Below are 25108 nucleotides of genomic sequence, written 5' to 3' on the forward strand. Positions count from 1 at the left end.
TCCTGAGTCCACAAAGGGGAGGTTACAGGATTGCTTTCATGTAAATTATATAATGCAACATTTAAAAAAATACTTTTTGTTTTATTTTGAATAATCAGCCATCATGGTCCCCATTTTTGTCCCTACCTTGAGGTGTATGAAGGCTTTTGGTCTCCCTGGGAGTGGGTGGAAGTGTGGAGGCAGCCAGGGCATACCTGTACACTGACTTGAGACCAGTTCAGTAAAAGTGCACACCTTAAAGAAAAAAAAGTTTATTTGGCTCACAGTTCTGGAGGCTGCAGTCTTAGAGCATGGTGCCAGCATCTAATGAGGCCCTGTGTGCTGTGTCATCCCATGGCGGAAGAAGGAAGGGCAAGAGTGGGTGAGATTGTGAGCACGAGAAAAGGCTGAACTTCATATTTTAACAACCCACTTTCATGATTATGATAATCTTTGCATTTATTTTTTTCTGTCTCTTCATTTCTCTAACTTTTCTCTGGGGTTTTGGTCTTTTGCTTCTGTATTTTTAGAAGCTTTTCATGTATTAGGGTCTGTTGGGGTTTTGCAGACCACTCCCAGTTCCAGTGATTTGCTAGGAGGAATCAGGACTACAGTGAAAATGTACAAAGCAAAAACAGCCAAGGGAAAAGACGTGGGATGGAGCCTAGAGGAAACCGGGGCAAGCTTCCCGAGTCCTCATCTAGTGCAGCCATGCAGGATGCACTTAATTCCTCCAGCATTAGGCTGTGACAACACGTGTGCAATGCTGTGTACCAGGGAAGCTCCTCAGAGACTCAGGGCCCAAGGTTTTCCCTGGGGACTTGTCATGCGGGCACCCTGTGCATAGCACATGCCAGAATTCCAGAGTCCCAGAAGGAAAGCAAGGCATTGGCATAAACCATGTTGTTTGCCACTCTAGGAGCAGTGAACTACTTTTAGCATTTAGGGAATGGTGGGAACATCCGAACTCCAAGATCCTAGATACCAATTAAAGGCCATTCCTGCAAGCAAGACTTTCTAAGAGACAGCAGTCTCAGGCCCATTAACTTTCTTCTGCACATAGGGAATATTAACCCTTAATGATACACGTTCCAAATATATTTCCCCTATTTATCATTTGTCTTTTACCATGCAAAGTTTGTTTTCTTTAGGCAATGGGATTTATTCATCTTTTCTTTATTGTTTCTAGATTTTGAGTCATAGTTAAGAAAGGTTTTTTTCATTCCCAGATTACATGGTGGTTTCTTTTTTTCTTTTTCTTTTCTGTTTTTTTGAGACAGAGTCTCACTCTGTTGCCCACGCTAGATTGCAGTGGCACAGTCTCCACTCAGTGCAACCTCCACCTCCTGGGTTCAAGCGATTCTCCTGCTGCAGCCTCCCGAGTAGCTGGGACTACAGGTGCATGCCACCACATCGGGCTAATTTTTGTATTTTTAGTAGAGAAGGGGGTTTCACCATATTGGTCAGGCTGATCTCGAACTCCTGACCTCAGGTGATCCACCTGCCTCGGCTTCCCGAAGTGCTGGGATTATAGATGTGAGCCACTGTGCCCAGCTGGTAGGTTTTTTTTTTTTTTAATGGTTTCATTTTTTTTCATTTAAATCTCTAATTCATTTGGAATTTATCCTGAGATAAGGTATGAAGAATGGACCCAGTTGGATCCACTTTTGTGTGTGTGTGGCTATGGCTGTCCTGTTTATCTCAACATAATTTATGGAAAAAACCCAATGACTGGAGATGCTGCCTTTATCATGTGCTGCATTTGTCTATGCAATTGTGTTTCTTTCTGGATTTTGTGTTGTGTTGTGTTAGTCTATTGGTCTGTTCATAATAGCAGCACCACACAGTTTTAATTAGGCTCTTTAGAATGATTTCATTTCTAATGGTGCCGGCTTCACCTGCCCATCTAATTCTTTTTTAGGGCTTTCCCATGTATTTTTGATTGTTGTTCCTCCAAGTGATCTTTGTAATCAGCTTCTCTAGTTCCGGGAGAGAAGGCCTGATGGCATTTTTATTGGGATTTTATTAAACTTAAAAATTAATTTAATGAGCATCATCATCTTTATAATACTGAGTCTTTCCATCAAATAACATGGTTTATCTCTCCATTAGTTCAAGTTTATTTTGTGTCTTTTAGGAATATTGTGGTGTTTCTGCAGGTAGATTTCTTGTAAACTTTATTTATATCTATGTATTTGATTTTTTTTTGCTATCATAAATGGTGCCTTCTCTTTCATTTTATCCTGTTTTTCTTGAATATATGAAGATTGTTAGTTTTTTCATTCCTAGATTACATGGTGGTTTTTCATGGTAGTACTCATTTTGTAACCTGCTGCTTTACAGAATGCTCACATTATTTGTATAAATTTTTCCCTTGATCCCTAGGGATTTTCAGATATAAAAACTTGTCATTGGGCCCGGCGCAGTGGCTCACACCTGTAATTGCAAGCACTTTGGGAGGCCGAAGCAGGCAGATCACTTGAGGCCAGGAATTTGAGACCAGCTTGGCCAACATGGCAAAACCCTGTCTCTTCTAAAAATACAAAAAAATGAGCTGGGCGTGGTGGCACACGCCTGTAATCCCAGCTACTTGGGAGGTTGAGGCAGGAGACTCGTTTGAACCTGGGAGGCGGAGGTTGCAGTGAGCTGAGATTGAGCCACTGTACTCCAGCCTGGGCAACAGAGCCAGACGCTGTCTCAAAAATAAAAACCAAAACCTGTCATTGGCAAAAGAGATTATTTTACCTCTTCCTTTCCATTTTTAGGGACTCTTAACTGCTTTTTTATTGACACAGTGCAGAGGCCATTACCTCCAAAACAATGTTAATTTAAATCAGAGTGGAGTTAGTGGGCATTATTATTTTATCCCTGATTTTAGTGGGATAGTTCTGGTGTTTGTTTTTTTTTTTTTTTTTTCACTTATTGTGGTCTAAGAGGGTTTGCGAATGTTCTTTGTATTCATTTTTTTTGAGTCAGAGTTTCACTCTTGTTGCCCAGGCTGGAGTGCAATGGAGCGATCTCGGCTCACTGCAACCTCCACCTCCTGGATTCAAGCAATTCTCCTGCCTCAGCCTCTCAAGTAGCTGCAATTACAGGCACCCGCCATCACGCCCAGCTAATTTTTTATATTTAGTAGAGATGGGGTTTCACCATGTTGGCCAGGCTGGTCTCGAACGCCTGACCTCAGGTGATCCACCCACCTTGGCCCCTCAAAGTGCTGGGATTACAGGCATGAGCCACTGCACCTGCCTAGGAGATATAATCTTTATAAGTTCTGAGTTTAATGTATCTATATGAACTACCTTATTAATGATGTTATTTAGGGCTTCCAATTTTTTTTTTTTTTTAATCGAGACCGAGTCTCCCTCTGTCGTACAGGCTGGAGTGCAGTGGCGTGATGTCGGCTCACTGCAACCTCCACCTCCAGGGTTCAGGCAGTTCTTTGCCTCAGCCTCCGGAGGAGCTGAGATTATAGGCACCCGCCACTATGCCTGGCTAATTTTTGTGTTTTTAGTAGAGATGGGGTTTCTCCATGTTGGCCAGGCTGGTCTCGAACTCCTGACCTCAGTGAAGTGTGATCCACCCGCCTGTGCCTCCCAAAGTGCTAGGATTACAGGGGTGAGCCACCATGCCTGGGCTCACATTTGTGTGTGTGTGTGTGTACCTAGTCTGTCATGGACTGAGAATGGCATACTAAGGCCTCCTATTATTAGTCACCTATTAAGGTCTCCTTGCATTTTCTGTGGGTTCTGCTTTATGAAAGTTGTTGCTGCCATATTGGTTATCTAGATAGAAATAACTTGTCTCTTCACTAGAGTTGTTGATTTAGCATATCAAGTAGGCTTCTAAATTGTTTTCTCAGCCGAGTTCTACTTTGTCAGATATCGAGATGTGTCATCCCTGCTTGCTTCTCCTTGTGTTTATCTGATATAGATATATATATATATATTTGTCCATCCTTTTATTATTCTTTCTGAATTTTCTGTACCCAAAATATTGTTTTGCTTTTTAGTCAGTGCGAAAATGTTGCCTTTTATTGGATGACTTAAGCTCATTTATACTCATAGATAGGGGATTTAAGCATATTTATATGTATTGATATGATTGATATATTTGGCCTCAGTTTTGCAATATTTACATATATATATGTATTTAAACATAATCTTTTGCCATGTAGTCCATTTTATTTGATTTATATCTTTTTTGGTGCACTTTAGGGCAGACTGTATTTTTGTCTAATGGTTATCATTATATATAGTCCTTTTATTTGTGGCTGTTTTCTGTTGGCTCCCAACTATGAGTAATTATGAAATTAGCTTGCATCTCTTCTTCCCCTCCCCCTTTCTCCCTTTCAGCATGATTTGTAAAAAAAAAGCCTTTTACTTCTAATTAATAAAAATTATTAGTAGTCAACAAATTTATTATATTTTATGTGCATTCTTTTCATGTTGCATTGGACCTGTATTGACAGAGGACAGAGCCATAAATTACTATACTCTTTCCCTTATAACTGCCATAAAAGCTTCATTTAGGAAAAGTTCTCTGTAGCATTGATTTTACCATATGTCTTATATCCTTTTCATACTAAAAGATTCTTTAATAGTTTATTGGGCATATGGTGCTATAAATATACATTCATGTAACACTACTTCCTGGAACCTCCTAAAAATGAACAAAACTAACCAAGAATAGAGAAGAAAACAGCTAAAATTCATATCACATTTTATGAAATTTCCAGTGAAGTGTGGATCCATTTGCAGGAGGATACTAAGATGTGGCATCCCCGCCCATCTCTGGCTGGTTGCAGGTGTCTAAGCATATGTTTCTGAAGGTACTACTCACAGTCCTTACAGCAGAGCTAGGAGCTGATGGATGAATAGGCCATTGCCAAAGAAGCATGTTCTGGCAGCAGCTCCTTTCCATGCTAAAATATAGCAGGGCATGCTGGGCTGAAAGAGGGGTCATGTAGTAATGGTGTCATTATGTTCTTTGACTTTGTTTCACGAAAGGAGAAAATCTGTGACGATGACCAGCTTATATCTGATCAGGAATTGCTAATATCTAAGATAAGGCATTTCCCCTTAAACCTGCCTGTCCTCCACAATGAACTTTGGAATTAGATATATGCCCAGAACAAAGGATTTAGTAGAATTAGTGGGAAAGTATACCCAAGTTCAGGCTCTGATTGCTCACCGTTCAGCCAATTCTTCTTCTAAACAACCAGAGGACTACACAGAGATTTCAAGATATTGTATTCAGTGTCATTGTAAGCAGGGCAAAGAGTTGTTGTAGAGCAAGCAGGTCCAGGGAGACCTGCACCCATTCAAAGCTGAGTGTGAAGCAGAATGGACCCATCATGGGACTATGCACAGAAAATAAGGAAGGAAACATAACAAGCAAAAATAGATGAAAAAGTATACTTTGGAAAGAGTACTTCAGTAATTAGAATGGAATTTTATTTTTTTATTTTTCATTTTTTGAGACAGAGTCTCGCTCTGTCCCCCAGGCTGGAGTGCAGTGGCTTGATCTCGGCTTACTGCAACCTCTGCCTTCTGGGTTCAAGCCATTCTCCTGCCTCAGCCTCCCGAGTAGCTAGGATTACAGGTGTCTGTAACCATGCCTGGCTAATTTTTGTATTTTTAGTAGAGACGGGGTTTCACCATGTTGGCCAGGCTGGTCTTGAACTCCTGACTTCAGGTGATCTGCCTGCCTCAGCCTCCCAAAGTGCTGGGATTACTGGTGTGAGCCACTGTGCCCGGCTAGAATGGAATTTTAGATAAAGCCACTTTGCTCTTAAATTTAGACAACATGAGCTCAATAAAACAAAAGAACAAAGAAGTAATTTTAAAAGATTAAAGAAAGCTAGAAGGAGGACATGGAGGTCAGCTGACATCCATAAGGAAAGACATAGAAAACTAAAATCATTTCAGGAATGAAAAGCATGTTGGAGGTTGCATGAGGTAGTACCAGTGGTTCTGAAATCGCTGACGTGAGGATCAACTTCCTGAAATTACGTAGACCATGGTAGGAAAGAACAAAGAGGTCATGGTGATTAGAGAGAAGATGGAAGCTGTGGGAGAAGAGTCCAGAAGGGATCTACTGTAGTCAGAGCTGGTGTTCCTGACGAAGAGAACAAGAGTGTGTGGAACAGATGTAACGTTAATAAATAAAAGACAAAGTTTTCCTGGAATATAATGAAAGATCATATAATATTAATATAAGGACTCACTGTGAACTGGAAAAAATTCACTGAGTCATCAAAATGGAAGTGTATCCTGGTTAATTTATAAAACCTGAAAGACAGGCCGGGCACGGTGGCTCGTGCCTGTAATCCCAGCACTTTGGGAAGCCGAGGTGGGCAGATCACCTGAGGTCAGACCAGCCTGACCAACATGGAGAAACCCCATCTCTACTAAAAATACAAAATTAGCCAGGTGTGGTGGTGCGTGCCTGTAAATCCAGCTACTCAGGAAGCTGAGGCAGGAGAATCGCTTGAACCTGGGAGGCAGAGGTTGAGGTGAGCCAAGATCGCGCCATTGCACTCCAGCCTGGGCAATGAGAGTGAAACTCCATCTCAAAAACAAAACAAAACAAATCCCTGAAAGATAAAAGAATACTGTACATATTTAAGCAGGAAAAAAGCAAACAGGCCACCTGTAACGGAAAAAATAAAATCACCTTAGTCTTGGGGTTTTCAACAGTGTAATGTGCCAAAAGGTGACGAAGCAATGCTTAAGAATGTAGGGGGGCTGGGCACAGTGGCTCATGCCTGTAATCCCAGCACTTTGGGAGGCCAAGGCAGGAGGATTGCTTGAGCCCAGGAGTTGGAGACCAGCCTGGGGAACGTAGCAAGACCCTGTGTCTATCCCCCTGCCCCCCAAAAGAAAAAGCCAGGTGTGGTGATGCGTGCCTGTAGTGTCAGTAACCTGGGAGGCAGAGGTGGGAGGATGGTGTGAATCTAAGAGTTCAAGATTACAGTGAGTTGTGATTGTGCCACTGCACTCCAGCCTGGGTGACAAAGCGAGACTCTGGCTCAAAAGGAAAAAACAAGAGTAGGGGAGTTAGGGCAAGAAGGAAGACAATGTGATTGGATTGAAATGTCATTAAAATGCAGCATAATAAGACATTTGCAAATGGGCAAAAGCTCAGGAATTAATGGCATTCATAAACCTCACTGAAAAATCTACTTGCAGATATAACCCAGCCAACTGAAAGATGAATCAGTGAGGGCTCCAGAAATAGAGAGGTTGAAGTATAAAGATACCAGCTTCAATAATTGAATAATCTTTCCTGGAGAAATAAGCCAGAAGGCAAAATAATTGAATAAATACCGACTCAACCTTAAAAATGTCAACACAATGATAACTTGCCATAGCAAAATTTCCTGAAAGTCAACAATATCGTGAGGGATTAGGTTAGGATTGGGCTGGGGAGTGGGAGATGCCACTGTGCTAATTGTCTTATCTTTCAGAATATGTAGTTAAGGAGTACTGTTTCATTTTTTGAAATTGATAAATTGAGAAGGCTATTATACTAAAAACAGACTTTGTATACCTTTGAAATGTAAAAGTAAAATTGAGAGGAAGAAAAGCAACCAAATAAAATTACGGAGTAAAAGGAAACAGGCAACAACAAGGAATAGTACAAAAGTTAAAACAGGAGTAGGACTGTTGCACACGAGACGACCTCACCTGGCATGGACTCAACTAAATTCACTTTCTGTACTAAACGAAAACTATGGTGGTTACATGTAAGTCAGTCATTCAGAAAGTAAAAGGATGGAAAAAAATTCAAAAAAGACAGTAAAAGAGGCCGGACGCGGTGGCTCATGCCTGTAATCCCGGCCCTTTGAGAGGCCGAGGTGGGTGGATCACTTGAGGTCAGAGTTCGAGACCAGCCTGGCCAACATGGCGAAACCCTGTCTCTACTAAAAATACAAAAATTAGCCAGGCGTGGTGGTGGATGCCTGTAATCCCAGCTACTCAGGAGGCTGAGGCAGGAGAATCACTTGAACCCAGGAGGCGGAGGTTGCAGTGAGTCGAGATCATGATACTGCACTCCAGACTGGGCAAGAGAGTGAGACTGTCTCAAAAAAAAAAAAAAAGCAAAAGGATGGTTCAAAAATAAGCCAAACAAATGTACCGTAAAATAAAGCATGAGTATTATTTGATTGCAAAACAAAAAAAATTAAATGAAACAAGTGTTTGTTATTTTTTTGGTTTATTTAAAAATGTTTGATTTTATCATTGTACTCTGACCCTGCCAGTTAACTGTGAGTGCAGAGAACCTTTGCTTTACACATTCCAGAAAACTTCTAGAGAAGCCTGAAGCCAGGGAGGAGCAAGTGTCCAGCAGTGTGGGGCAGGAGAGGGTCTCACCATGGCCTGAGTATTTTGGGCTGTCCGCACTTGCTCCTCAGCCCTCCGATTCCAGTGCCACAGGTACCTGGGCACCAACGAGTTCCAGAGCCTTTAAGGATCTAGGGAGTATGTTGGGCTCATTCTCAGCTCTTGCCCCTGCTGTCTTTCTTATATCTCTAAAGTCAGGTACTATGGGTCCTCAGCTTTTCAGGGCCAAAATCTTGCTGTTGTCACCTTTTCTTTTCTCCACATCCTCATGGTTTAATATTGCTTTAAATTTTTTGTTGTTGTTGTTTTTTGAGATGGAGTTTTGCTCTTGTTGCCCAGGCTGGAGTGCAATGGCGTGATCTCAACTCACTGCAACCTCCGCCTCCCGGGTTCAAGCGATTCTCCTGTCTCAGCCTCCCGAGTAGCTGGGATTACAGGCATGCGCCACCACACCCGAGTAGTTTTGTATTTTTAGTAGAGATGGGGTTTCTCCCTGTTGGCCAGCCTGGTCTCGAACTCCCGACCTCAGGTGATCCGCCTGCCTCGGCCTCCCAAAGTGTTGGGATTACAGGTGTGAGCCACTGCGCCTGGCCTAAACTTTTTTAATTTTTAAAATAATTGCTTAAAATTTTTTTTTGCTTTGGTTTTAGTGGGGCTGTGGGAAAGAGTGAAATTAGATAATACGTTTAGTCCATCATTTAAACAGTTAAAACACTTTTAAAACACTTTAACTGGAAGTCAGAGTTTACCTTATAATAATGTTCAGAATCCACAAAAGGGCAGTATGCTTTATGATCTTATATATACGAAGTAACAGAGAGAAAAAAAAAGTACTCAGAAGGAGAAATAGAAAATTTAAGGACAGGCAAAGATACTGGATTTGGATAAAATATTTAAGTTTGAACTTTATATATTGAATTCTTCATTCTATAGAGACTGCTTTTCTATGCAACAAGCCAAGGAGCATTAAAAAAATTGGTCATGTAATTTACATTGCACAATATGGAGATTGTGCGTTGCTTTAAAACAATTGTTAGGGTCTGGGAACAATTTTACTTTTATCAAAACCATATTTAAACTGTGAAAAATCTTAGGAGGGTGTAGAGCTATTCTGATTGAAGTTTGGGGTTTGAGACTGGACCTCACCAGGGGTCTCAATCAAAAGAACTCGCAGGACACAGTTTGAGAACACTAGCCAGGCGTGGTGTCACGCACCTATAGTCTCGGCCACTCAGGAAGTTGAGGCAGATGATTGCTTGAGGCCAGGAGGTCAAGGCTGCAATGAGCTATGATTGCACCACTGCACTCCAGCCTGGGTGACAGAGTGAGACCCTGTCTCAAAAAAAAAAAAAAAAAAAAGATGTAAAACACTGTTTTAAGATGTAACATTTCTACTTTCAAACATAAATTAATTGACCTTAGGGTCATTACCTCCTGCTTAAGACACATGGTTAGAAGAGGAGTTTCAATTATATATAAATATGTTGAGTCAACAATAGGTTAATTTTCCTGACTTTGCAGAACTGAAAAGTCTACATATTACTGCTGTCAAAAGATAGGAGCATTTAACAAGTAAAGTGAAAGAGTCTTCGTGCAAGGACTGTTTAAAATGTTTGGGGCAGGCTGGGCATGATAGCTCAGCCTGTAATCCCAGCACTTTGGGAGGCCGAGGTGTTCGGATCACCTAAGGTCGGGAGTTCGAGACCAGCCTGACAAACATGGAGAAACCCTGTCTCTACTAAAAATACAAAATTAGCTGGGCATGGCGGCGCATGCCTGTAATCCCAGCTACTCGGGAGGCTGAGGCAGGAGAATCGCTTGAACCCAGGAGGCAGAGGTTGCAGTGAGCCAAGATCGCGCCATTGCACTCCAGCTTGGGCAACAAGAGTGAAACTCCGTCTCAAAAAAAAAATGTTTGGGGCAAATAATAATATGTTGTATGTACAGAGAGAAGCATTGGAAAGATACACAGGAAGGTGGATAGAAGGCAGAAATGGGGTAGTGTAAGACTTCTTAAGGGATACCGTTTTATATTGCTTTGAATTTTGAGCTGTAACATATTCTTTGCTTAAAAGGCAGACGTGTAACTATTGGTAGTGCTTTATGCAGCTATTGATTGGGTCTGCTTCCATAGCTTCCTCTTCTGTCTTTCCTGATTTCTGTATGAGAAAAGGTCTCAGACAAGTTAAGGGACTCATGGAAGGTGGTATGAGTTTGAGAACATGGCTGTCAATCTGTAAGTATAGTTTATGTATTTTTGAGAGTAGTGCCTACCTCCATCATGCTAGCTTTTGGAAGGTAGTGTTAAAAAAACCAAGGGCTTTTAATGCAAAGTTGATGGTCTTGAATGCTTATATACATATGTTTGGGAAAACTGGATTAGTGTAGTTCTTCCCATTTGGGATAAAATATATGAAAGTGGAAGAGAAATGATATGAAATTTTAGCATATAGAGGGACTTTCAAAGTAGAAACATAACGAAGGAAATTATTCAGGAAAATAATTGGTAGATTTGATCACCTAGACTGTTTAAATACTTATATTGCAGAAAATGTATAACAAGGTGAACAACAAGCTGGGAAAAATTAGCAATGTAATGAGCAAGCACAAATATCCTCAGTATATAAGCATTCACACAAATTGATAAGAAGCACTAAAACTCCAGTAGAAAAGTAATGTAAGGACAATTCATGAGAGAAATAGAGATCACTGGTATACAAAAAATAATATTCAGTAATAAGTAAATAAATCACTGCACGATGAAATCCTACTTCTTTTGAATTAGGAAATATTATCCAAAAATGGCAACATTTAACACTGAGGTAGGGATACCCATGTTTTAGAGATGAAGAAACCGAGGAATGAAGGGATTAATTTACTTGCTTGAAATCACATAGCTGGTGCTGGGATTTGAACCTAGCATTGTGTCCCTATTAAGCTGGCCTCGCATTATGAATATATACTGTTTTCAAGCACTTTCAAGCTATATTGTACATCCGTTTATGGCAGTAACTATACATCTTCATTTTTGATGGTTGTATAGAATTTTATTGAATGGATGTAATATAATTTATTTAATATATCCTCTATTTTGAGTGTTTCCAGGTTCTGGTGGTGGTTTTGCTATTATAGTGCTTCACCGAACATTTTTTTGTGTGTATATCTTTGCATACATGTAAAAATACTTATGTGGAGTAGGTTCCTAGAAAGGCACTATTTGGCTAATAGGGTATATGCATTAACATTTTTGATAGCTAATGTGACCCTTTATAATGGCTCTTTAACCCTTTACTATCACCTGTGTATAATTTACCACCACCTTCAGTATTGGCACCGGTTTTGAATGGCTTTGCATTAAATTTGTAGGTAGATTTAGTGATATTCAGTATTTCTTTTAAAAATATTGACTCTTCCTCATCCTGAACCAATTGACCACAAAAAAAAAAAAAACAAAAAAAACAAAACAGACTCTTCCTGTGTAAGATTAAGGCATGTCTCTATTTGTCTGCTTGTATATAGAGAGTTTATTTAAAGAGCAATATTATTTTTAAGGGTAGGAGTAATAGCTTATTCATGTAGTTATGTAGTGTATTCTTAAGGGTAACATTCTGTTGCTGTTGCCATTCTGAGTGGGATGCTTTCATCCATTATATGTTCTTATTGTTAGACAGGGAAGTTGTTGATTTTTGTCTATTCGTTTAGTAACTTGTCATCTTTTTGAATTCCCTTATTGCTTTTAGTTTTCACTTAATTTCCTTAGTTATTCAAGGTATACAGTTATCATCTATAAAGAATGAAATTTGCCGGGCGCGGTGGCTCACGCCTGTAATCCTAACACTTTGGGAGGCTGAGGTGGACCGCCTGAGGCCGGGAGTTCGAGACCAGCCTGGCCAACATGGTGAAACCCCGTTTTTACTAAAAATACAAAAATTAGCGGGGCGTGGTGGTGCACACCTGTAGTCCCAGCTACTCAGGAGGCTGAGGCCGGAGAATCACTCAAACATGGGAGGTGGAGGTTGCAGTGAGCCGAGATTGTGCCACTGCACTCCAGCCTGGGTGACAGAGCAAGACTCCGTCTCAAAAAAAAGAATTAAAATTTAATCTCCTCCTTCTTCCCAAAATCTTCTCCTTTACTCTGTTCTTTTTGATTTGTATTACCTAGTTCTTCCTAAACAGTGTAAAATCAGAATAATTATAGTAGATCTCCTTGGCTTAATTCTGGCTTCAATAAGGATTCTTCTAGTGTTTCATTTTATTTTGGTTTGAGATTTTGTTTTTTCCCCATCATCTCTTCCTAAGGAATCTTTCCCTTTTTAGCTTAAGTTTTTTACTTTCCTAGATTGAGCCTAGATTTTTTTTTTTTTTTACTACTTCTGTTTTTTAAATTTTTAAAATTTTTTTTGAGATAGAGTCTCACTTTGTTGCCCAGGTTGGAGTGCAGTGGCGCCAGGGCTCAAGCAATTCTTGTACCTCAGCCTCCTGAGTAGCTGGGACTGCAGGCACGTGCCACCATGCCCAGCTAATTTTTTGTATTTTAGTATAGAGATGGAGTTTTACCATGTTGCCCAGGGTGGTCTTGAACTCCTGAGCTCAGGTGATCCAACACCTCAGACTCCCAAAGTGCTGGGATTACAGGTGTGAGCCACTGTGCCCGGCCTTTTTTCACTACTTCTTAATTGCATAGTTTGAATTGAAAAGCATTTCCTACATTTTTGTTTTTCATAGAGTACCTAAACACACAGTGTTTTAAATAATAAGATAAGATTGCTACATTTGGTAGCTGGGCTGGGTCGCTCACACCTATAATCCTAGCACTTTGGGAGGCCAACGTGGGAGGATCCCTTGAGCCCAAGAGTTTGAGACCAATCTGGGCAACATAGGAAGACCCCTCTCTATAAAAAAATAAAAAAAACATAGCCGGGTATGATGGCATGTGCCTGTGGTCCCAGCTACTTGGGAGGCTGAAGTGGGAGGATCACTTGAGCCCAGGAGGTTGAGGCTGCAGTGAGCCGTGATCACACCACTGTACTCCAGCCTGGGTGACAGAGTGAGACTGTGTCTCAAAAAAAAAAAAAAAAGGACATATGAGTTATTTCTTCTGAACTTCTGACCAGTATTAAACTTCAGTATTATAGATATATTGTGCTAAATGTGGTGGGTGGAAGGAGGTTTTGGTATAATGTGACAGTGAGGAAGCTTGCATTATATAAAAATGCTAAAGGTGACTTCATGTGGCGTAGTTGAGGTCAGTGAGTTCTAAGCTGGTTGACCACCAGAACCATGCGGGTGAGCGAGGGGTGTTAAGAACACAGATGCCCAGCCTTCTCTGGAGATTTCCATTTAGTGAATCGTGCACAGCCCCTGGGAATCTGTTTCAGGAGTTCCTAGGTGATCTGGTCAGCCACATGTGGCTTATTCTTTCTTGATGCCTACCCAGATCTTAAACTTGGCTTCCAGGTAAAGTAAGCCATGCTACAACTGGAAAACTCAATCTGAAGTCCTGTATCTAATAGGTAAACATTTGGAGGAACACTTTGAGGACCTGGGCCATGTTCACCCTCCTCCCCTGTCCTCAGTCTGAGTACAGCTCAGTGACTAGTACGGTGCCTGCTACATTTTTAGTAGCTAGTAAACTGGTTGAAATAGGGAACATTTCTTTTTTTGGTAAATGGTGTCTTGAGCACTTGCCATATTTAAGAATTGTGTTTTGCTTTTGCTTTTTTGGTACTGCTCTTCATGGCATTGAGCTGTGATGTTACCATCTCTAATGGGACAGGCCAGTCTAGCATTGAGTTCTCCTCCTGGGAAAGAATTTGAGGATGCGTACTTTTTAGATGACATCTACTGAGTTATATTTAATAGATTGTCATTGAAGTTAGTGATGGATGAGCCTATCAAGTTGGTGCAGATTTTATTAAAATTTTAAATTTGAATGTCTCAAATTTTGTTTGATGTTTGTTACATTATGATTATTCAAAGTAACAAAACTTCAAGTGTATTTGATACTATTAATATATAAGGAATAGCCCAGGAAAATGGAAAGATATTACATTAGAATAAAGTGATCTGAAGAATTTGTGCTTTTGCCAGTGTTTTTAAAAATAACGTCAGTTCTGCTAGGAGGGTAAGGATCGCATAGTAAGCTGTTAACACATAAGAATATTAGGGCCAGGCGCGGTGGCTCACGCCTGTAATCCCAGCACTCTGGGAGGCCGAGGCAGGCAGATCACAAGGTCAGGAGCTCGAGACCAGCCTCGCCAACATGGTGGAACCCCATCTCTACTAAAAATACAAAAATTAGCCGGGTGTGGTGGCAGGCGCCTGTACTTCCAGCTACTGAGGAGGCTGAGGCAGGAGAATCGCTTGAAACAGAGAAGCGGAGGTTGCGGTGAGCCGAGATCATGCCGCTGTACTCCAGCCTGGTTGAAAGAGTGAAACTCCGTCTCAAAAAAAAAAAAAAAAATTAATATATCTTCATGTTAGTTTGCCTCAGTCATGAAAATCATTGTTGGCTTAATGTCATTGATACTTAAGGTACCCGTGTGACTTTGACAGAGGCCTCTTTCCAAGACTATACTGTCTAAAAGAATGTTGTGGCTTCAGAATCTGAACATTCCAGCAGCTGTCGCTGAGTTGTATCATCAGCGTTTAGTTGAATTTTAGAGCTGTGGGCCTAACAGTGCTCAAGTCTGTTTTTGTAGTCTGACCTTTTCCTGCTGTGGGCCATAGTTATGATTTCAGGGTACAAAACTTTGGGATGGAAATGAGGCATAGTTGTTGAAGGCCTATCAGGTATCTACTAGATTTACAATTTGTTTCATACATTTCATTCTCAACACTATACGAATTAAACTCTCCATGGTGCATAGTGGAAAGAACGAATGCTGTCACTTGGGACACAGAACACATAGCTTTTTGTTTTTTTTTTTAAACTTTTCAGATTTTTTTTTTTTTTTTTTGAGACAGGTTCTTGCTCTGTCACCCAGGCTAGAGGGCAGTGGTGCAGTCATAGTTCACTGCAACCTTGAACTCCTGGGCTTAAGGGGTTCTCTTGCCTCAGTCTATTATCCCCATTTTACAGTAACTGACATACAGACAGGTAAAGTAACTTGCCCAAAGATACACATTTGGCAAATAGTGCGGCTGGGATTTGAACTCGGTATGGTGCCATAGTGCATGATCTTAACCAGTATAGTATACTCAAAATATGAAGATGATATAATAGCCTGAATGAAACTTAGCACCTAATTTTAATAAATGTTAACATTTTACCATATTCGTTTCAGTGTTTTTTTTTTTTTTTTTCTGAAACCCATTACACATAGGCCACTGCTCCTCTTTAAGTAGGAGATTGTAGGCGATGATGTCTGTAATTTTTTTTCTGGTTCCATCAGATTCTTTTTCTGCCTTTCAGCGTCCCTTTTGCAAATATTGGTCCTTCCCCTAGCAGTTTGACAATGATTACCTTTTTTACAACTGGTGAGAATACATTCAGCAGTTATTTCTGGAGTATTTGCCATGTGCCAGGCACTGTGCTGGGGATGTAGGTATAACCATGAGAAAGGACCCTGTTCTGGGCAGCGTGTGGAACTCATAGTCTAACAGTGTGGGAAGGTGGATTTATTTAAGCATAAGGTGCATCATTTTTGTGGGAAGTAGCTGATGTAGCTTGTTAAAGACACAGATTTGATGATTTTAGTGATTTCTGGTCTGCTTGTTGGATTCCATAGGCATCTTTAGCCTTGGGTTAGTAATTCACTTATTTATATTTATTTTCTGGACTATAATTCCAGAAATATGTTAAAATTGGGAAGGACCTGGAATTCTAAAGGTCAGGCTCTCTGTTGCCTCCATCCTGGGTTGGCTCTTGGTTGGCTCTGAATTCTACCTTGTAGGTGGAACACTGGAGTGGAGTTGCTGTAGGTCCATTTGGCCTTGTACTCTGTTTCCAGCTCTTGAGTTGTGGAGCTGGAGAGGGCTTCACATGGGTCTTGCCTCCAGAAGCTCCTTGTAGGGCCTGAGGAGTCTCAGGACTTGGCACTGCCCTGGCTCCTGTGGCACGAAGACCTCAGATCCTGTGGAAGTTGAGCAGCAATGTGTGATTTGAGGGGAGCTGACTTGTTTTTTTTTTTGGTCTCCCCAGACCTTATCCATTCACTGTGTGTTCAAAAATAGTAAAATTAGCATACGGTAAACTATACTTAAAAATTGTAAAATTAATGTATTAGAATTTAGAAATATTACCGGATCAAAAATTTAATATCAAGCATCTTGAAATAATTTTTAAAATTGAATGAATAAAGTTAGTTTCAACACTGCTAGTGTTAGCAGTGTTGAAATAATAATAATAAGCATTATTACAGAATGACGGCTTGGCTGTCCAGACGTTATTGTTAGAGTAGTCCTAATAAGAAAGGAAGCGCTGATGAGTCTTCTCAATTTACTTACCGCTTTTCAACTTTATTTCCAGCAGATGGTTCTGAGTGGTGGTTTTTTTTTTCCACCACCCCCCCTTTTATATTTAGGAGATTAGCAAATGCTTTTGGAACAGATAGTAGTATTTTGGCATTTGTTTTAGTTAAGACTTTTGGAATCTATCATGCAGTGTCTTGACAGAAAATGGGCTCCTTCTGAAATGAGATGATAAAGAGATGCTCTTGTCAGATGATTCTCAGGAGACGGCAGTAGCTGTTTCTTAGACATATGCCATGACATTTTAAGAAAATTATATAATCATTTTCTAACCGCCGCCCCCCCCACCCTGCAAAGTTCAGGAAGTTTGTATGAAAGTTCTAGGAAGTAAGTATACTTCTTAGAGAGCCAGTGTTGGAATTAGCCTGCATATGTAGATTGGAGTTCTTTTTCTGCAGTTCACTAATGTGGGCAGTTTAATCAACTTCTCAGTGCCTCCCTTTTCTCATTTGCAAAACAGAGATAATTTCTACTTTCTTCACTGGGTTTTTTTAAAGATAGAGTGTAAAAGCACTTTTAAAGTTATTAGGGATGCATAAATGTAATTTATATGTTAGTATATATGTGTTTCTTTTTTTTCTACTAGAAACAAGCATAATATTTTAAGTTTTTGCAAAACTTCTTTGAAATTAGTCTTTGATTCTTAGTGATCACAAGTTTTTTTTTTATTTTTATTTTTTTTAAATTTCAAGGAGTATTCTGAGGCTTGCTATTTTAGGACTTGGAGAGCTTATAATAAAAGACATTAATCCAATATAGACGAGAGTATTATTATCTAAACATGTGTTGATGACTTTGTGCTTTTAGGTATACCAAGCTTGGCTACGCAGGCAACACTGAGCCCCAGTTCATTATTCCTTCATGTAAGTAAAGCTCTATCCTTGGGTTTATAAAGGTTTGTGTTTCTCAGAATTGTTCTAAGTGTTCTGATTCTGTTTTTCAAGGTATATTAATGTACTTACCATCTTTTAGAAGACCGTTCTGGTTACCCCACAACTTTCTAGTCCTTCTGTTCCATTCTGATAAAGCCCCTTGTCACTGTCTTTGGAATCTCAGCTTGGGTGGTCAGCAGGGTCCATTTATTCAATTATAAATGCCTGAACTGCCTAGAAAAAGTATATGTGATCTTTAAGGTTAATTTGTAATTTTAAGTACATGCAGTCTGTTAGCTTAGTAACTTAATGGACTGAATATCTCTTGTACTACACTATTCACTCTATTGAAAGATTTTTTTTTTTTTTTGGTGGAAATGATAGGCCTGATGACTGTTTTTATTGTGTTTAGTAGTATTCTGTTTTTGTTTAAGTTTTAATCAGTAGAGAATAAGTTTAACAGAAGTGTCCTTGCAGTTTGGCATGGGGCGTTCTACTCACTCTTTATTTCCTGTAGGAGTCTTCCTGAGGTTAGTCGGTTGTTAAAGGATAGGATTCTCGGCTGGGCGTGGTGGCTCATGCCTGTAATCCCAGCACTTTGGGAGGCTGAAGCGGGTGGATCACCTGAGGTCAGGAGTTTGAGACCAGCCTGGCCAACATGTTGGAACCCTGTCTCTATCAAAAATACAAAAATTAGTTGGGTGTGGTGGCAGGCACCTGTAATCCCAGCTACTCGGGAGGCTGAGGCAGAAGAATCACTTGAACCCGGGGGGTGGAGGTTGCAGTGAGCCGGGATCGTGCCACTGCACTCCAGCCTGAGTGACAAGAGCGAAACTCCATCTCAAAAAAAAAAAAAAAAAAAAAAAAAAAAAAAAGATAGGATTCCCTGGAACTATCTGTATTTCAGGTTATTATTTGGAAACAGTTTGCTAAAGAGTAGGATGTATTAATCAAGAGTAAATGAAACTCTGTTCTCTACATGTAGCTCTCATAAGATAAGTTGTGATTTTAGAAATTGTAAGTTTTTAGGGGGCCACGATGTTGTAATAACAGGCTTTGTGAGCAGTGGGGAACGTGGACAGAGAAAAAACAGCTGGAGAGAAGGTGCTTGATTAGTGTTTATTGAGGGGAGGGCTAAAGCTGTATTTGGTGAATGTGGGTATTCACATCACTAGAAAGTGGACTCCAGATTCTTTGAGAACATTTAAGTAACCTCATTCCAGTTCCTTGCTTGCTGAAAAACTGGGCATGAATGTGATTTTCTAGATCTAAACGCTCTGCTGCCATGAATGGGTTATCCTGAACAGGCATGATTGGTCTGCTGTGTCCTCATTTTGAATTCAGAAATGAGTGTCTTAGTGTGCTTGGGCCGCCATAACAAAATACTAAAGACTGGGGAAATTAATGTTGTCATAGTCTGGAGGTTGGAAGTCCAAGATCAAGGTGTGTCACGGTTGGTTTCCGGTGAGGCCTCTCTCCACGGCCTGCAGAGGGCCGCCTTCTCTCTGTGTCCTCCCATGGTCTCATCTCTGTGTCAGTGTGTGGGGTTGCTGGGGACCTCGCTGGTGTCTCTTTCTCTTATAAGGCCACCACTCTTATTGATGGGGACCCCACGTTTACCCTAACCACCTCCCTAAAAGTTTCGTCTCCAAATGCAGTCACATTGAGTGTTAGGGCTTCAGCATAGTGAATTCTGTGGGGACACGGTTCAGTCCATGACAATTGGTGTTCTGTAGGATGAATCAGTCTTGTGTGAATTTCATTAATGTGAATGCCCCAGAACCCGATCATTCCATGCTGAGTTGATAAATTGAACTCCCTGACTTTTCAAAGCAGAAGATTAGATTTTAACCTTGTTAAGTGCGCAGCTATAAAAGGCTGACCTTGCACCTTTTGCTTTAATGTGTTGCCATTTAAAGCTGTCGGTAGCATTCAGTTGGCTGCCCCATTTAACCTGTCATCATTAATAGAGACGGGAAGCGAAGACAGTTATTATCAGGATTTCATTCACCGTCAAAAAGCAGGAGAGCTCTCAGACTGCAGCTATCAGAACCTTAGCAGTTGCAGAAGCTGGGAGGATAATACAAATGTCAAAGAGGTGGGAGTAGAAGAACAGTTACATTGTTGAGCTGAGTTTGTTGCGAGAGAGAGAGAGGCCCCAGGAGTCAAGGTTAGAAGATGTTCGGGCAGAAGCGAGGATACTGAGATGTGGAAGTGAGGGCCTGGGTCACCGCGGACAGTTGGCCTGCTGTGTGTCTTGGGGCTGGGAGTGGAACCATTTTGTGCAAGTGTGTGGATGTGTGGTGAGTGCTGGAGCAAGACTTTCTCTGCGTGGCATGGAGGTGAGGCGCTGTGAGGGAGTGGAGAAGCAGGGGTGCTGTGGGATGGTGGGGAGAGCGCCAGGAGGTGGAGATGACCTGTGGAGAAGGACTGGGTGGCGAGGGACTTGCAAGTGTCCTCTTAAGGAATTCTGTTTTTATTTTGCATATCAGGAATTTTCAGACTGTTTTTGAGGCTTCTCTCTGGGGCCTGGCCCACTGGACTAGAGAATCCTCAAGCCCTGTCCCTGCCTCCAGGGACAGCTCTGCTTATGTCTGGTTTGTTGGAGCTTCTGTGCAGAATTTGCTTGGTTGCTTGAAGAAAGTTTTTCCCTACTTTTTTTTCTTAAGTTGTTGGAGGATATTGGTGGTCCTGCCGCAGCTTCAGGAGGAGAATGTGTGGTGATCAGAGAATGTGTGGTGTAGAAAAAGGCTGGAGGAGGAGCAGCGAGGGGCTGAGAAAAAGGGCGCACATTTTAGACTTTCAGTATTGGAAGAGTTCAGGTGTGAAGAGGTTTAAGGCCCACGGAAGAGAGTTAGGCTGCAGATAGAAAATATAACAATGGGCCAGGCGCGGTGGCTCATGCCTGTAATCCTAACACTTTGGGAGGCCAAGGTGGGTGAATCACCGGAGGTCAGGGATTTGAGACCAGCCTGGCCAAAATGGCGACACCCCGTCTCTACTAAAAATACAAAAATTAACCCGGCATGGTGGCGGGCGCCTGTAATCCCAGCTACTCGGGAGGCTGAGGCAGGAGACTCACTTGAACCTGGGAGGTGGAGGTTGCAGTGAGCCGAAATTGCACCACTGCACTCCAGCCTGGGGGACAGAGTGAGGCTCTGTCTCAAAAAAAAAAAACAAAAAAAACCCACACACAAAAAACCCATGGACTCACCACCAAGAATGAACACGTCGGCATTACTGCATATTTCATCTCCATATCAGGAAATGAATAAATGACACATTATAGGTTGAGTATCAGCCCCCTCTTCTTTCCCTCTTTCTTTCCTCTGGTGGATATTTTCTGGTTGTGTTTCTACTCCATTTTTATCTGTATATTACACATACAAAGATACATTGTTTTGTGAGTTCAAACATTTCCAATATGGTATCACACTGTAACTAACTTTCTGCATGGTCTTTAAAAAGAAAAGCCCTCAATATTATGTTTTTATCATGTGTCAGTGCTGATACATACAGATCTACATCAGAATTCTAACGTGAATATACAAAAATTTTTTTCCTTTTGGGCATTTTTCACAGTTCTCTGTTATATAAAATGGTGCAGTAAAAATCTCCTTATCCATATCTACTAGTTTCCTGAGAGGAAATAATCAGAAATTGAATTGTTTTGTCACAGAGTGTACACCCCTTCATCCTTAGGCAACACCTTGTTAGGTATTGCCACGTTGCTCCTCCAGGAGGCTGTCCTGATGGAATTCCCATCAGCAGTGTGTGAGTTTCTGTTTTGTACATCCTTGATAATTGGTATTTTGTGACTTACATTTTGGTCAGTCTAATGAATGTAAAATGATGGCTCATTCAAAAAATTTCCATTTCTCAGATTACTGGTAAGGTTGAGCACCTTTCATTGCCTGTTCATATCTTTGCCCATTTTTCTATTGCATTTTAAAATGGAATTATAGGAACTCTTTGTAGAGGTTAAATATGAATTTTTTGCAGATACTTTTTTATTCTGCGACATTTTTAAAAATTATCTTTTATCATCTAGAAATTTAAAATTTTGATATAGTAATACTTTTCAGTCTTTTTCTTTTATAATTTTTTTCTGTTTAAAAAATGCATTTCTTCTCCAAAGTTATAAAGACTTTCTATATTTTTTCTAAGAAAATTTTAAGTTAACTTGTGAGTATGGTGTGAAGGAGATAGATAATTTTGTTTTCCATGTGGAAGGCTAGTTGTCCCAACACTATTTATTAAAGAGTGCATTCCCATTTGGCACACCTCTTTGATCATACTGAGGTACCTTTTATGCTTGGGAATATTTTTGGTGTCTTTATTTTGTTTCATTGGTGTATTTATCTGTGTTCCATATGTTCCATACTCACAGTGTTAAACGCTATTACTTTATCATGTTTTAATCTAGTGCGTTCGATTCCTACTCATTTTTTTTCTCAGAATAGCTTTGGCTCTTACTCTTTAGTGTACATTTTAGAATCAGCTTAAGTTCCATGAAAATTATAATGGGGTTTTGATTATTATTATTATTATTTTTATTTTTTTGAGATGGAGTTTTGCTCTTGTTGCCCAGGCTGGAGTGCAATGGTGTGATCTTTGCTCATCGCACCTTCTGCCTCCCAGGTTCAAATGATTCTCCTGCCTCAGCCTCCTGAGTAGCTGGGATTACAGGTGCCCACCACCACGTCCAGCTAATTTTTGTATTTTTAGTAGAGATGGGGTTTCACTATGTTGGCCAGGCTGGTCTGGAACTCCTGACCTCATGATCTTCCTGCCTTGGCCTCCCAAAGTGCTGGAATTACAGGTGTGAGCCACTGTGCCTGGCCTTGATTATTATTTATAGATTAATTGGGGAAAAATTTGACATCAAATTTGACTTTTGTGGCTAGGAATTGAGTATTCCTATCCTTGAAGATGGTGTATGTGTTTTATTGTTTATTCATGTCTCTTGTGTTTTTCAGTAATGTTCTAATGTTCTAAAGTATTTTTTTTTTTTGAGATGGAGTCTTGCTCTGTTGCCCAGGCTGGAGTGCAGTGGCACAGTCTCAGCTCACTGCAGTATCCACCTCCCAGGTTCAAGCGATTCTCCTGCCTCAGCCTCCCGAGTAGCTGGGACTGCAGGTGCACACCACCATGCCCAGCTAATTTTTGTATTTTTAGTAGAGATGGGGTTTCACTGTGTTGGCCAGGCTGGTCTTGAACTCCTGACCTTGTGATTCGCCCACCTCAGCTTCCCAATGTGCTGGGATTACAGGAGTGAGCCACTGTGCCTGGCCTTAAAGTATTCTTTAAAAAGTTCTTACAGGCCAGGCGCAGTGGTTCACACCTGTAATCCCAGCACTTTGGGAGGGCTAAGGTGGGCGGATCACTTGAGGCCAGGAGTTAGAGACCAGCCTAGCCAACATGGTGAAACCTTGTCTCTACTAAAAAATACAAAAATTAGCCGGATGTGGTGGCGTGTGCCTGTAATCCCAGCTACTTGGAAGGCTGAGGCATGAGAATTGCTTGACCCTGGGAGGTGGAGGTTGCATTGAGCTGAGATCGTGCCACTGCACTCAAGCCTGGGCAACAGAGCCAGACGCTGTCTCAAAACAACAACAACAACAACAAAAAAGCCCTTACACTCGGACACAGAGGGCCGGACACAGTGGCTCACACCTGTAATTGCAGCACTTTGGGAGGCCGAGATGGGAGGATTGCTTGAGCCCAGGAGTTTGAGACCAGTCTTGGCAACATAGTGAGACCCTGTCTCTACCAGAAATAAAAATAAATTAGCTACGTGTAGTGACACTGACCTGTGGTCCCAGCTACTTGGGAGGCTGAGGTGGGATGATTGCTTGAGCCCAGGAGATTGAGGCTGGAGTGAGTTGTGATTGCGCCACTACACTCCTGCCTGGGTGACATAGTGAGACCTTGTCTCAAAAACAAGCAAAACCCCAAAACAACTCTTACATAGTTTTTGCTAGCTTTATTTTTAGGTAACTTTATGTTTTTGTTGCTGTCGTCAAAATATTTTAAAAATTATGTTTTCTAATTCATTATTGCCAGCATATGGGAATGTTGCTAAGGTTTGTAAGATTTTTTTTTAATCCAACAACCTTTATTGACCTCTCTTATTTAATAGTCTGCAGATTCTTTAAAGTTTTCTATGCAGACTATTGTATTGCCTTGAAATAGTGGTTATTTTGTCTCTTCCAATTCTAGCACTTCATGTTTCTTTTCTTGGTGTTGCTGTGTTGGCTAGAACGTCTATTAAAAGAGTGATCAGAACTGCAGACAGCAGGTACTTTTTTGACTTTCTGACTTTAAAGAGAGTGAGATTTTATTATAGTACTCTACTAGTGATTACTGTAGGTTTTTGTGGAAATGCTTTTTCAGATTAATACAGTGCTCTTCTATTCCTAGTTTAATCCGAGGGTTTTTTTTTTAATTAAAAAAATCATGAATGACAGTGAGTATTGACATTTAGTCAAGGTTTTTCTGTTATTGAGATGATCATATGGTTTTGGACATCTGTGCTCTTTCTTTCTTTTTTTTTTTTTTGAGACACTGTACTTTAAGGCTGGAGTGTAGTGGCTTGATCATGACTCACTGCAGCCTTGACTTTCCAGGTTCAAGAGATCCTCCCACCTCAGCCTCCCAAGTAGCTGGGACCACACATGGGAGCCATCATGTCTGGCTAATTTTTAAATTTTTCATAGAGATGGGGTCTCATTGTATTGCCTGTCCTGGTCTCGAACTTCCTGGGCTCACATAATCTTCCCATCTTGGTCTCTCAAAGTGCTAAAATTATAGGTGTGAGCCACCCCACCTACTCTTAATAGGAGGAGTTACTTTAATACATTTTCAAATATTGAACAGTTATTTCTTTTCTTTTTTTTCTTCTTGTGGAGATGGGGGTCTCTCTTTGTTGCCCAGGCTGGTCTCAAACTCCTGGCCTCAAGTGATCCTCCTGCCTCAGCCTCCCAGAGCACTGGGATTACAGGAATGAGCCACCGTGTCCAGCTTGAACAATTATTTCATTTTTGGGATAAATCCTACTTGGCTATGAAATATGAGTACATGCTGAACTGTAATTGCAAATATTTATTTGAGAACTTTGCATCAATATTCAAAAGTGAGATTGGACTGTAATTCTGATTTCTTGTTTTTGTCTGGTTGTGTATCAGGATTATATGGGCTTCATAAAATGAGTTTGTTAGCTTTCTTTTTTTATTCTCTGGAACAGTTTGCATAAGATAGGAATTGTTTATTCCTTCAAGCTTTAGTAAAAATATCTAACAGTCTTTTGAGAAATATACTGGATTAAAAAAATTACTATTGTTGTGTCTCTCAACTGTTGTAGCAAATGTTCTGAAGTATCTGTGTCTTAAGTCCTTAGATACACTCTTCTTGATAACCTTCCTTAGATTGCCCTCA

General features: G+C 40.7%; 1 protein-coding gene across 3 annotated transcripts in view; it reads left to right on the forward strand.

The window, feature by feature from the left end:
* The window catches only part of ACTR3B (actin related protein 3B), a 1036264-nt gene that overhangs the window by 5783 nt on the left and 1005373 nt on the right, over window positions 1-25108 (forward strand). Inside the window, exon 2 of one of the 3 annotated variants that reach the window (XM_054495273.2) lies at window positions 17607-17662. The exons of 1 other annotated variant lie outside the window; for it this stretch is intronic. In XM_054495273.2, the coding sequence (XP_054351248.1) occupies window positions 17607-17662 (56 nt within the window). Of the gene's footprint in view, window positions 1-17606; window positions 17663-19864; window positions 20014-25108 lie in introns of those variants that run through there. One more of the 3 variants, XM_054495274.2, reaches the window with a different exon arrangement.

Source organism: Pongo pygmaeus, chromosome 6 (genome assembly GCF_028885625.2).
Source record: "Pongo pygmaeus isolate AG05252 chromosome 6, NHGRI_mPonPyg2-v2.0_pri, whole genome shotgun sequence".
In the NCBI taxonomy this organism is placed as follows: Eukaryota; Metazoa; Chordata; class Mammalia; order Primates; family Hominidae; genus Pongo; species Pongo pygmaeus.